We start from the raw sequence: 14624 nt of genomic DNA on the forward strand, positions 1-14624 counted from the left end.
CCAAAGTGCTGGGATAACAGGCGTGAACCTCCACACGTGGCTGAAGAGCACTTAATAAACATCCTGCATGCTAGACTCTGTCCTAGAGTTTACTTCCTAAGGAATCTGACCTCTGACAGATGATAAGGCAGGTAGCCAATTCTGTGTTATCATTTATCATCCATTGATCTGAGGTGCTGAAGCCCAACGATCCTGTGACATCTTGGCTAGGTATCAGGATGTATTTTAGAAAGACAGGCAAAGCATCAGAAAAACTGTAAAGAGAAAATCTTAGAACTGTTGCACTTCCCTATAGAAAGGCATTTGATAATTTCCAAAAGTTAAAAACATCCTAAATCCTGCTCCACATGAGCCCAAGAGCATGGAAATATTTTTTAGCATCAGTTTCCTAAAAATAACTTGGTTATGAGGTTCACATCAATATAATTAAGCAAATGTAATGATTATTCTTTTCCAGTATTGAGCTTTTAATTCCCTTTCCAACAAGGACCCAGTTAGCGACCTTCCTGGAAGCAAAGCCGTTTTACTTGTCCGTGACTGCGTCGGTTGCATAAGAAGTTACTTTAGAACCAGGCTGCATTGTCAGCATCTTTCTGGAGTTTGGGCTAGGAGCCCCTTGTCTCACTCAGCTTCTTTCCCTTCCCTTCCCTCCCAAGTACAGCCTATGTAGTTAGAATCAGCAAACTAGACAAAAGGCAGTACCCAGCAGACCAATCCTGAAGTGAATGACTTGAGTTAAGTTAGACTCTGATTTGGACAGGAATACCATCTCCAGGAACACTTTTACCCCAGTTTGATCCTCTGTTTTTTCCTACACTGATCTCACTGGGCATTAGGGGTTGAGGCCAGACGCGGTGGCCCACGCCTGTAATCCCAGCACTTTGGGAGGCCAAGGTGGGCGATCACGAGGTCAAGAGATCAAGACCATCCTGGCCAACATGGTGAAACCCAGTCTCTACTAAAATAAAAAAATTAGCAGGATGTGGTGGTACATGCCTGTAGTCCCAGCTACTCAAGAGGCTGAGGCAGGGGAATCAGCTGAACGTGGGAGACAGAGGTTGCAATGAGCTAAGATTGCACCACTACACTCCAGTGGCGTACAGAGCAAGACTCTCTTAAAAAAAAAAAAACAAGGAGTTGAAGACTCAGGAAGGAGGAGCTCATCAGGTAAGATAATCTATTGGTAATTAGCCCTGTCATAGTCATTTAGTAATTAATGAACTAATACTTCTTGGCCGGGTGTGGTGTCTCATGCATGTAATCCCAGCATGTTGGGAGGCCAAGGCAGGAGGAACCATCGAGCCTAGGAGTTCAAGACCAGCCTGGACAACACAGGAAGACCCCCCACTCTTCAGAAACTTTAAAAATTTACTGGGTGTGATGGTGCATGCCTCTGGTCCCAGCTATACCTAGGCTAAGGGAGGAGGATCGCTTGAGGCAGGGTAAAGGCTGCAGTGAACGGTGATTGCGCCACTGCACTGTAGCCTGAGCTTGAGCAACAGAGCAAGACCCTGTCTCAAAACAAAAACAAAAACCCACAAATACTTCTCCAGGATCATGTACAAGGTACTGGGCTGTGAACCATAAAGGGACACCATGCTTCTGTCTTTCCCAGTAATGGAGAGGAGAGTGGACCTAAACATGGGAAGGTTAGCATTTGGACAGCTAAGGGGTACAGGCAGTGAATACCATGAGATCAGAGAAAAGATGGCTTTTCCCAAGTCACTTTTTCAGATATGTCTAAACTGCGTATCTCTGCAACCTTGAGGTAGGTCAGGTAGTGCCTTGCTCAAATGAGGCCTTCTGTAGATACACACTGAATTGAGTATTGTTCCCAATGGTTTTCCATCCACTTTTTGGCCTTCAAATAACACAATATTCAGTTGGCAGCAGATGTTAGATTTTTTCAGCAGTAATATCCCAGCCGGTGTTTCTGTGCAGCCCTCAGTGGACTCTCGGTCTCATGTTTGCAACCTTGCTGTGCAAAGGCACAGAAAATGACAGGATATGCCAGAGGCTTCAGGGAGCCTGCTGAGCTCAAGGTTTCTGCCTCGCCTCTACTCACCCCTACTCTTCTGACGAAAAACTGAAGAAGGAGCAGTCACACACTTCCAGAAAACTTGTCTCCTCCATTTGCTCTCTCCATCACACTGCAAAGCCTAGACCACGGTTCTTCCTGATGCACTGGGGACCTCGTCATTCCCACCCTACCCCCAGTGCACATTAAGAAATACATTTCCAAGTCCAAGAATTATTTATTTTATTTTTATTTATTTATTTGAGACTAAGTTTTACTCTTATTGTCCAGGCTGGAGTGCAACGGCACAATCTCGGCTCACTGCAACCTTTGCCTCTCAGGTTCAAGCAGTTCTCAGCCACCAGAGGAGTTGGGATTATAGGATTAGCTGTACCACATCTGGCTAATTTTTTGTGTGTATTTTTAGTAGAGGTGGGGTTTCACCATTCAGGCCAGGCTAGTCTCAGACTCCTGATCTCAGAGAATCCGCCCTCCTTGGCCCCACAAAGTGCTGGGATTACAGGTGTGAGCCACCACGCCCAGCCCCAAGAATTATTTATAGACCAAGAGTTGTATGTTGCTGCTCAGCCACTGAAGTATCACATCTGGGAGTACCCTCAGGAAACTAACAAGTTGAGAGACCCAGTGGTACTTGTCTCAAAGCACATTCACAGCTTCTACCTCAGTCAAGGTTCAGAGGCTCTGCCTCTGGTTAAGTGAGATGAGGTTGGAAGGGACTTGATCAGCCCCTTTCCATCTCTGTCAGTCCTATCCCTTCTTTGTCTGGATATTTGAAGAGTTCTCAATCTTATATACAAGATCGTACAGATAAACCTCTATTTCCCATCCTCACCCCAGCCAGACTGTCACCCCTAAGACCCTCGCATAGCCCCACTGCTGCCTGGGTTATAGCCTAGGAAATGGTGAGCCTGGGAAGAACAGAGGCTGGTGTTAGCCTCAGGATCCACTCTGAGAATATCTTGCAACAATCCTTAATTTATGAGGCTGCAGGCATGCATTAGGTGATCTAATGGGACTTTTCCATCGCTCACAGTGGAATGTAAAATGACCAGACCGTAGCAGGATAATAGTTTCACATAATGGTGCTCACTGTGTCAGGCCTGCTAGAGGCAGTTTCTAAAATTGAATGGATTCTGTTTAGTTACTCTTTCCATTTACTTTGAGCAATGGCCCTGAGTTTTTTAGATTAATTACACTAGCGATAAACATCTACCTTGTTAAAGCTACCCGATTACCCTTTTTAAAGAAAAAAACTTTTTAAAATCCTTGTTTAGGAGAAGATGGACCTGGGATGTGATTACTTTGATCGACTAATAACAGAATCAGAGAATTTTGAGCACATAAGGGGACATGAGATTATTTTCAGATAGAGAAACTGAGGCCCAGAAAGGGAAAATGACCTGCCCAAGAGATCATAATCAGAATATGCCTTTTCTTACTCCCATCATTTCCCTCCTGCCCCAAACTCCCTGCCAAAGCTAAACATGGAAGACTTGCCTCCTTGGCATGGAACTACATGCTCAGAGCATGTATCCTATACAAACCCCAACCCCTCCATGGAGGGGCAGCTGGATCCTCTCCCAGGAAAAAGAGAGAAAGGAGAAGGCTGGTCATGACAGCCAAGACAGAATTCTGACTAAGGAGCCTCAAGGAGCACAGATGTAGAGAGGAGACAGCAGGTTGAGGGCTGGGGCACCTTCAAGCCCCGCCTCCTAGACAAGAGAGCCCAGAGGTCAGGATAGGACATGTTCTGAAACAGACTCCCTTTCACTAACAGCAGATCTGGGGGTGAAAAGGGGAATTATTTCCCTGGATTGAGTTTGATGAGAACTGCTGGCTTTACTTTCTGATGATCTAGTTCGTAGCAAAAGTGCAGTGAGTTTTGAGCTAGTTAGCCATTGAAAATAATTGGTAATTGGGGACTCGAACTTTCAAGCCAGGATTGGGTAGCTGCCCACTGTCATGAAAGGCAGAATTTGAAAACCTGGCAGGAAGGAGCAGCATTTCTCTGGAGTATTTAACTCACATCCTAATGCTGTGAAGCTGGTACTCTTGGTATATGAAAACAGGAAGGTTAATGGACGTGAGGTTTGTGCTGACAGAGTTGGATTGTGACAGAGGTCAAATATTTGCTTCTCTTTCCCTTATCCCTGTAGTCTTGGCTTTAAGAGCTGCAAGACTGACAGATGCCAGTAATCCCCAGTCCAGCAACAGCAGCATCACCTGGGAAGTTGTTAGAAAAGCAAATTCTCAGGCTGGGTGTGGTGGCTGACCCCTGTAATCCCAGCACTTTGGGAGGCCAAGGTGGTGAATCATGAGGTCAGGAGTTCAAGACCAGCCTGGCCAACACGGTGAAACCCCATCTCTACTAAAAATACAAAAATTAGCTGGGTGTGGTGGTGGGTGCCTATAATCCCAGCTACTTGGGAGGCTGAGGCAGGAGAATCTCTTGAACCCGGGAGGCAGAGGTTGCAGTGACCCAAGGCCATTGCACTCCAGCCTGGGTGACAGAGTGAGACCCCATCTCAAAAAAAAAAAAAAAAAAATGCAAATTCTCAGGCCCCACAGCAGACCTATGAACCAGAAACTCGAGGGGTGGGGCCCAGCAATCTCTCTTTTAACCAGCCCTCCAGGTGATTCTGATGCGGACTCAGCTGTGAGAACCACTGGTCCAGAATATCGTATGGTTCCTAATTTGCTATTTATTAAGGAAAGGCTGCCTTCTGAGTGAGTTAGCTATCTGCCTCCTCTCTCTCCCTCTCCTCTTCTCTCCTCTTCTCCTCCATCACTGGGACAGCCACTACTGGAAGATTTGGGGTTTGTCCTACTGCTTTGCTAGGCCTCAGTATTTGTATAAGAAACTGTCTTTCCACCCGTCTGTCTGGCTCTGGGCTCCAGCTGTCTCACTCCTCCTCTCCTAGGACTCTCAGTATTCTTGTTCCAGTGAAGTTGTTTGTACTTAACGCTGAGGAGGGAGGCTTAAACTTGGCTTTTGTTCCACTAGTGGGACCACAGATCAAGGCAGGCCATGGAACTCTTGTTCAACGTTCTGCTTGCTGTGACAAGGGGCTTTCAGGGGAGGCCCTGGTTGTCCTCAGGAGAAGCAGTGAAAATGACCTGTCTGGTCCTGAGATAGGATGCCAGCAGCTGTGTGTGACTGGGCATGCTCTGGGGAACTTGGGGCTTCAGTCAGAGAGCTGTGGGCTCTACTTGCCCATCCCTCCCTCCTTTATCTGTCAGTATCCTGTTGTGCAGTCCCCTAGGACTACAAGGGGAACCTCTTCTGTTTTTTGAGAGAGATCAGAGCACTAAGTTAATTTCTTGAAATATATTTTGCCAAATGCATTTTTCTTTTTATTCTAATTAAAGCCAAGGCATTAAAAGGTATGGTGTCTGTTGGAATTGCGTCATATCTCATTCCCCTTACTCAACTCCTCCTTTCTAGGGAGCATGTCAGGAGCCTGCTACAGAAGCTCTGCCTTTGTCTCTGTGGTACTGACTAGAAGCTGCCAGGCTTCTGAGGGGATTTGGTTTGTTTGCACATATTTCATAATGTGTACTCTTCTGATCTGATGAGGAAAAAATAGCCTTTGGGTAAGAACAAGATGCAGATTTGTACCTTAAGGGCCACTTTGGACATGTTTCCAAAATGGTAGCTACTCTCATGTCTTGGGGACACTACAAGATAGACATGTAGCCAAGATCCATTCATGCATTCTTGTCCAGAGAGGAGAGGCTTCTGTTCCCTGAGTGCATTGACTCATTGCTGAGGCCTTGTGTGTTCAAGTCTTTCCATCCTGGAGGAAGAAGAGGCCACAAGAGGCTGAGGAAGATGGCAGGAAAACTCACAGCGTTTTTATGTATATTGTGTGTCTTGTTTTTAGCCCCACAATAATCCTTGGAGAGATGTAGAATTAACTCCGTTTTATAGATAAGGAAGCTGAAGCTTGGGTAGATTAAGGGGTGGGTCTGAGATCACAAGTTGAGAAGTAGCAGATCAGGGCCTTGACTTTAAGTCTAGTTAGTGCTTGTTCTCAAAACCTTTGTCTTCCCAGAGCTCCTCCCCTTTCTCCTCCCTGTGCTTCAACTTGTAAGGAACATGAGTAACCTGTTGAAGAGAGTTGAAAAGGAAACTGCACTGAGACTGCACTCAGAACTCAACGATCCTGACCTGTTTACTAATGAAATATGTCTACCTCAGGATCCATCACATATGTTGGCCCTGGCCAGTAAGCAATTTTTTTGGGAAGAGGAGGGAAATAGAGTTAAGAGGACCAGTGAGTTTTTCATGTGTCTCCTGACCCTGGCCACCCAGGATATTCCCTATACCCCTAGAAATTCCCAGATTTGCCAAGCATGCATTTGTCCTTTGCAAGAAAAAAAAAAAAAAAAAAAAAAAAAATCTAAAAAAAAAAAAAAAAAAAAAAAAAAAAAAAAAAACAATACAGTGAGTTTTCATCTGTCCTTAGGGTTGGAGCAAGGGAAGTCAGTCTTTCCCCAAATTCTGAATTTTCTTTACAAGTTATTTGAAGCAGCATTGTATGAGAAACACAGCTGTATTAGAGAATGTGTGTGTGTTGGCGGGGGTGGGGGGGTTATGTGTGAAAGAGAGAAAGGAGAGGGAGAGAGACAGGGAATAGAGAAAGAGTATATGAGCTTCACAAATACAAAGTAATGAGTTTTTTTCTAACAAGCCTGGCTGAGTTTCCAGTAATTCTGCAGCTGTGACATGACTAGTCCACTGAGATATTCCACACTGGTTGGAAAAATACAACTAAAATTTATTCAATAGCAAGATGCAGTGATGCTTTTAAGAGTCACCTTACTTGTAAAAGTGGCTTCACCAAAGTTAGGAAAGATGAATGAGTTGTCTGCTTTTCTTCAGACCTGGCTCTGTTTTTCACAGAGTACAAAGATTTCATATAGAAATGAGACACCTTGTCTCTTGAAGCATCACCATTGATATCTCAATAAGACTAGCGCTCTCGTTAGCCCTGCTCTTATAAGCTGTACTACAGCAGGTTTGAAGTTCTGCTCAGAGGGTCTTAATTGCCCTTGTTGAGTCTGCTTTGGGCCATCTGTGCTGACAGAACACTTAGTCCTCCCTCCCATGACATTTCCTTGCGCACGGTGACCTCCATGTTCCAGATTGAATGTGATTTCCCTGCCCCACGTGCACGTCCTGCATGCCACACAATGTGGTGATGAGCTAAACTAGTTCTCTGACCCAAGTGAGGACTGCCAACTAGGCTCCCTGCAGCACTGCACCTGGCATCTGACCCTAGAGATAGCTGTGTGACATCATGAAAACCACTCCAGCTCTCAATTTGCATGTAGAAGGGAGTTGCTGGAGCAAAGAAGTTGCTGTATTTAAGGATTTGGCGAGAACAGTGGCTAAGAAGCACTGATCCTCTCTCCTTCTGAGCTCTGATTTCCCTCCACTTTGGGGCCTGGCCACTCCTCCAGGAGCCACATGGGTTACCTGGCCCTGCGGCAGCTTCCTGGCACTGTGGTCTGGATAACAAGAGCCTGCTTGGGCCCCATTCTTCTCTGCCTGATGGCTGAGTTCTGAGAGTAGGAAACAGAGGGGAGTACCTGGGTAGGGCTGAGCCGTGGCCTTGCCACATTTGTGGTGATCTGGTACTCAAGACAGTATGGCTTACACATGGACATCTCTACATTTCCCCTGGAATGAGCTTTCTTTTTTTTAGACAGAGTCTTCTCTGTCACCCAGGCTGGAGTGCAGTGGCACGATCTCGGCTCACTGCAACCTCTGCCTACTGGATTCAAGCGATTCTCCTACCTCAGCCTCCAAGTACGGGGATTACAGGCATGAGCCACCACACCCAGCTAATTATTGTATTTTTAGTAGAGGCGGAGTTTCTCCATGTTGGCTAGGCTGGTCTTGAACTCCTGACCTCAGGTGATCCACCCACCTCAGCCTCCCAAAGTGCTGGGATTACAGGTCTGAGACACCATGCCTAGCAGGAATGAGCATTCTTAATCTTCTCCCAGAGTGAGCTGGCTGCCCTTCTAGCTGCAACCTTAGCAGTTCCTGGACAGATTTCGTTGGTTTACAACTAAGCAGGAAAAGTGGGCTCCTGTGCCAGGAGCTCAGCAGGGGTTCCCTCCCTTCAAAAAAATGTAAAGAAGGTGCTGAGGTTAGGAAATCTGGGGCCTTGCTGTTAATGCTTGTGCCCCACACCCTCCCTCTGCCTCAGAAAGCTGGGCTGGGTGTAGTGTGTGACCACAGAGGCAGGGACTGCACCCCAGAAATTGATTCACACTTTTCTGCTCAGCTTACTAATGCCATGGCCCTGAGAAGATGAGCTAATGTGGCTGCTCCTCTGTAACATTAAAGTGCTTTTACACAGCATCTGCTTTGGAACCTGGCAGACATTAGCACACCACTCATGCCCTCATGCCACTGATAAGGAAGGCAAGGAAGTCTTTGGCCTACAAGAAATCTAAGCTAGAATGCAGGCTGAGGCGCCATCCCATCCTGTTCCTTCCCTAGCGGGCCTCCAAGGACAGCTCATTCAACTCTTGCCCTTCCTCCAGGTTGCCTAATCTCAGTGTGGCTTTCTTCTACCTCTGGACTCTGGTACTTTGGGCTACAGGTGCCCACTTTCTGTAATCCCTCCATTTTACCCCTGCCTTCTCTAAGGACCTCTGAAACCAAGGCCAGCTACCCTTTAACAGATTGTGAACCAAGATCATAGCATTTGGCCAGGAGGAAGATAGAATCACTCTTGCCCTCTTCTAGACTCACTTTGTTTGCACTTGCTTGTGAGGTACTTGTGTGCTTCACAAGTAGGATTGAATGAAGTGGATTCCAATGAGTGGGGCTTTCTGCATGTTGGCTTCTCTCATCAGGATGCTGTATGCCAGAGGGCCTGGGATTAACCTCATCCATGATGGGTTAAAATAAAGCTTCTCTCCTGCCCATGGGTACTGATGATTAGAGAGAAAATGCAATTAACTTTGAATAGTTTAGGTCACTGGCCCAAGCTTGCTTACTGCTTGCTGCCTCTGTCCCTTCCCTAAATAATAGGCAAACCGTAGAGAACCAGAACCAGGTGTTCCAGGGAGGAGCAAAAATAGGAATTATCCCACCCTCAGAGCTGCACAGTGATTCCAAGAGGCTCATGAATCATTCTATGCACCATATAGAGAGAATAAATGGGTTGTACCTATATACACTAGTATTTTCAAATATGTTTAGGTACTGTTGTGGTTCATAAAATATAAATTTATTTTTTAAATGAGTGCTTAATAAGTTATTCTGACCCAATAATGTCTTTGGAAAGAGAATAACCTCACGAGCTTAGCTGCAGAGTGAGGATTTGGGTGCTCTGCTTCCACTCACTTGTCTGAAGATAAACGTCCTCAGGCTTGGAGCTCTGACTTTGTGACTAAACAGTAATCTCCTGTCAGCGCAAGTGCCTGTTTCTCCAGTATAATCAATGGCACGACATTCAATGCACAACACTCAGTTTAGCCACAATGCTAGGGCAACTGCAGGCAAAGGGAGGGGAAGATGGCTTTCCCATGCCATCAAAAGACAAGACTGGCTGCCACGGAATATTCCAGAAACCCCTGGACTTAGGACTGGGAGACTATAGAGAGGGTATTCCAGGACACAGCTGACACCAGGCAGTGCAAGGGGACCCACAAGCCCAGGAAGTTGTAAAATTTCAGAAATCTTGCCCCTGCCATTGGCTTGTAGGGAGCCCATCATGATGGTTCAGCTGCATGTGACTTCACCCAGTGCTGCCTCAGGCCACTCCAACAGCCGTAGGTGTGAGTACCTCAAAGGAAGGGCTTTGTCTCAACCCTCTGTGAAAGGTGCCTCTGCAGCAGCAGCATTCTAAGTTGATTCTACCTTTGCATATCTGCTAAGGATTTAAGTTTTGTGGAATTCTGCTGCAAGAAGGAAGTCTGTGTCTACCTCTTTCCTCATTCCCCTCACCCCTAACCCAGCCTTGAAGAAATAGCAAAGGAAGATGCTTCTCTTCATTAGTCTGTGCAAGAGTCCTGTAGCTCAAAACAGTGTATCTACCACTGGTAACTGGTAAATGGTAACTTGAGGGAACTATGAGTTCATGGTGCGGGTGCAGGGGGATTTACCAGGTACTGAGAAATAACCAGAAAAAGGTCTTTTTTAATGTAGCTATAGGGAATGGGTAATGGGATATGTCCTTATTTCCTAACTACTCCAAGAGAAAAGCCATGCTTCCTTTTCTTCCTGTGAAGTGGAAGAAATAAGAAGTTGGGTCTACTTAGTTCAGGGTTCTTACCAGCTAAGACCCTTACAAGTGCATCTGAGCTCCCAGCCCATGAGATTGAGTAGTTTTATGGAAGGCAGGATTCTTATTAAAAGTCCGTTTGATCTCCATCACAGAAGCATGTTTTCCTTCTAACTATTTAATTAGTTGCTAATCTGGTTGTTGTATATATGGAAGCAAACTTCTTCAGCCCTTAAAACACACATCATATTGTAGTAGTGTTTGTGAAAAACACTTTTTCATTAAAAAAAAAAACAAAACCTCACAACAGCTGATCACAGTGTAATAGCCAGCTTGATGCAAAGTAAAATTTGTAGATAAAACCAATGAAAATATGCTACTGTCTGTCACTCTTCCATTTCACTTGCTCTGAGTGTAGGATATCCTGCATGGGATAGAGTTGAACATGTTTCCTCTGCTCCCAGAGAACCTGAAATACCTGTTTAAGCTCTTCTCACTCTCTGAGCATCAGTAAAGAAGTAGTTAACAGGCCCTGCACAAAGAAAGTTGTGATGGAGTCCTTTGAAAGACCTGGTTTGTGGCCCACCACCCAGAAGTCCTAGCATGATTCATAATGAGTCTCTGTCCTGAGAGTCACTCTTTCCTGTGAAAGACCAAAGATGGGGGGAATAGGGCCTGTGAGTTCAGGCTTATGCTGTGACAGGGAGTGCGAGGCCAGCAGAAGTGATATCAGTAGGCTGGTGGGGACCTCCACCCCAGCTGGTGTCCAGGCTCTTTATACCATTAAGAAGATAAGAATTCTGTCAAGGAATTCAAGGAAGAGTCAGAAAATAGTAAAAGTACAGAGATTTATTGCAAAGAGAAGAGTATACATTCAAGAAAAGGGAGTGCAGGCATACTTGAGAGAGAGAGTTGCACAGTGGGCTTTGGGGTTTCTATCTTTATATGTTTCTTTAACCAAGGGGTGGAATATTCATGCAAATTCTTGCAAAAAGGTAGAGATTTCTCATAACTGCAGTGGTACCTATTTTTAAAGCAAATATGGGTGGTCTTTGAACAGTAATGGTGCTGGTAGGTGTGTGATCTAGTATGTTAATGAGTTTATAATGAGGTCCTAGGAGAAACCTAGGTCAAATCCAGCTGCATGTTGGGTTCAGTAGGTCTTAGCTAGCTTGGTCCATGCCCTGTTTTTCAGGGTCTTGTCAGCCCATAGCCTCTAGTCATGTGAAACTGCTGTCTGGAATTTTTACTTTCCTGTGACCACCCTGTATTATTCCTGTCTCAGAAGAGGAGGGGTGTTGCCCACGTTGCCTCCTGTAGTTGAACTGTCTACTCATCCATTCTTCCAGCTCTTGCAAGGATAAACTTCTTAACATAACTGCCGTGAGATAAGCATCCTGCCCTAGCTCCCCTTGGGTGTTATGGGGTAAGCTAGCAGAAGGGGAAGAGGTGAGGTGTAAACTTTTTGTGAAGGTCTTAAAAATATGCTCGTTCTTGCGGCAGGGCCAGGCCATTCTGTAATTACCCATGGTCTTGGGCCTTGGCACAGGAGAGATCTTTGGGTCTTATCAAACTTCAATTTGTGAGGCAAACGGGACAACCACCACACCACAGAAATTCCTCGTACAACCTCAATTTGTATGCAAAATTAGACATGGACCCGCCAGAGATGGTGATCTGAATTAAGCTGCAGAGGACAGGCCCAGCGAGGGACGCTGTGCAGTCTCCAGATGTTTTGACCGTTTCCTGCAAGTCATTCTCCTCCCACTTCATCCTTGGCACCCAGGCAGTTCCCTGAAGTAGAAGGTTATGGGGTTATAAACAGCCTAGCTTTTCACCATTTTGTGAAGCCTTTTAGCCAACCTTTTTCCTTCTATTCGTTCGGTAATTTATTCAACAAATAACTATTGAGGACCTGCCTGCCATGCATCAGGTCCTGTGCTAAGTTCTGGGGCTTCTGACCTCATGAAAATTACAGTGTAGAAAGGAAGCAGACAGTAAATAAATAACTAAACAAATCAACAAGGTAATTACGGATTGATGTAAGTGCTGTGAAGGACATAAACGGTAAAATGAGATGGAAAGTAACTGGGAAGAGCTATACTACAGGGAAAGGCCTCTCTGAAGAGGGGACATTTGAGCTGACTCCTCAAAAAATAGGAGTGACTGGAAAGAGCTGTAGGAATAGCATTCCCAGCAGAGGGAATACAAAGGCAGAGAGGCAGAAAAGCCTTGGGGAGTCCAGAACAGAAAGGCCATGGCAGGAGTATAGTGAGGAGAATGATTTGGGATGAGTGCAGACAGAAGTCAGGAGTCAGGCTATATAGGGCCTGCGAGGCCATGATCAGAGTTTTCATTTTATTCTGAGAGCAACAAGTATTAAGACAAGTGAGTAACATAAAGATCATTGTATGTTCACTGCCGCATTGTTTGTAATAGCAAATTAGAAACACATTTCATCAATATGGAACTGGGTAAATAATTTTAGGTTCATTGCAGTGACATGCAGAAGTTAAAAACTGTGAGATATATCTATATATATTGCCATAGAAGGATTCGCAAGATACCCTATGTGGGAGAAAAAAAAAGAGTTTAAAATTGTTACAAAATGTATTTTTAAAAGGGGAGATGTATATGTATGTAGCTTTGCCTGTGTTTAAAACACCACATAAAGGATATACAAAAGGGCTGGGCATGGTGACTCATGCCTGTAATCCCAACATTTTGGGAGGTTGAGGCGGCAGATCACCTGAGGTCAGGAGTTAGAGACCAGCCTGGCCAGCATGGCAAAACCACGTCTCTACTAAAAATACAAAAATTAGCTGGGTGTGGTGGTGCATGCCTATAATCCCAGCTACTTGGGAGGCTGAGGCAGGAGACTCGCTTGAACCCAGGAGGCAGAGGTTTCAGTGAGCCGAGACTGTGCCACTGCACTCCAGCCGGGGTGACAGAATGAGACTCCATCTCAAAAACAAAACAAAAAAATAGATATTCAAGAAGGTGATAATGGTTGCTTCTGGGCAGAAGAACTGGGGCACAGGGTGGCTAGGGTGGAAAGGAGACTTTGTGTTCATAGTGTATCCTTTTGTATGTTTAAATATCGTACTATGTGCCTGATCACTTATTCAGCAAGAAAGAGATGATGTCTAAACTGTGGATACCCTCATTGCTGTGCAGAGAATGCACTAAAGAGGGCAAGAGCAGAGGCAGAGGATCAGTTAGAAGACTGGCAGTGGTCCTGTTGAGGGATGGTGGTAGCTTGACCTATGGTGTTGGTAATGGAGAGGGGGAAGTTGGTGGATTCAAGATTTACTTCAAAGGCTCAGCCACCTGGGCCTGGTGTAATTATTGCTGTATTCCACACTGATATTCCTTATGTCTACAGTTTAAGAAAGTTTTATGCGTTTGAGATGGGAACTGGGCTTACCAGCCTCTAACCTGACTTCTCTGACATCTTTGTGGTAGGGAGGGTTCTTGGACTCCTTCCAGGTGCTAAAAGCCTCTGGATTCCAGACAATTATGTATCACAATGTGGAAGACTTAGTTATGGACATTTACCCCTTTCATAGGCAAGAGTTACAAACAACTTTTAACGGCTATTAAAAAAAAAATTAAACCGAAAAAGCCCACTCATTCCTCAATGGAGCTTGCTTTCTTTGCAGAGAGATGCCAAAGGCCAGTACCTGTTCGACCTTCTTTGCCACCATCTGAACCTACTTGAGAAAGACTATTTTGGGATACGCTTTGTAGACCCAGATAAGCAGCGGGTAAGTCAATATTCAAAGCACAAAAGGTGGACAGGGCTAGTCAGTAATCCTGAGGTCTTGTTATTCATATTCAAAGGTCCCTGATTCCAGAAGAATTCAAAGGTCCCCAATTCCAGTCAGACCCTGTAATTGGATGTTGTCTCTTCAAATGACAGCATTAGACCTGGAAGGCACCTTGGCTAGAGCTCACCTGGAGAAGCTTGTCATTTTACAGTTTCTGAAATGGCAGGCTAGGGAGCTTAAGTGATTTTCACAAAGTTGGAGGCAGAGCAACTGTACTGGGGTTGTGGTCTCAGAGCCCAGGTCACAGGGTAATCCTCTCCTGCCCGCTTTCTAGTAAGTGGGCTGAGCCACATTGTTCTGGTTAGGAAAGGCCTCACCAAAGGTGCCATACCAACCCAATCTAGGCAGAACAGAGACAGAACCAAACCATCACAGGCCCTTCAGCACCTTGCAGATCTTATAGTTCTTGCTCTGCTCTACACAGCGTAGGCAGCTCTACAGACACACGGCGTTCTGATAGACAGGACTCTGATATTCCAGACAGATATGGGAACAAGCCATTATCTC

At 45.4% G+C, this 14624-nt stretch overlaps 1 protein-coding gene across 7 annotated transcripts in view; it reads left to right on the plus strand.

Moving 5' to 3' along the window:
• The window catches only part of FRMD5 (FERM domain containing 5), a 328629-nt gene that overhangs the window by 260365 nt on the left and 53640 nt on the right, over positions 1 to 14624 (plus strand). For all 7 annotated transcript variants that reach the window (XR_005202962.1, XM_037744666.1, XM_037744677.1 and 4 more), the window contains exon 2: positions 13950 to 14054. Coding sequence is in view for 6 of the 7 variants with exons in the window: in XM_037744666.1 (XP_037600594.1) it covers positions 13950 to 14054 (105 nt within the window). In the remaining variant the exon portion in view is untranslated. The remainder of the gene's footprint in view (positions 1 to 13949; positions 14055 to 14624) is intronic.

The sequence above is a fragment of the Cebus imitator genome, unplaced genomic scaffold (genome assembly GCF_001604975.1).
Source record: "Cebus imitator isolate Cc_AM_T3 unplaced genomic scaffold, Cebus_imitator-1.0 Scaffold9, whole genome shotgun sequence".
Taxonomy (NCBI): domain Eukaryota; kingdom Metazoa; phylum Chordata; class Mammalia; order Primates; family Cebidae; genus Cebus; species Cebus imitator.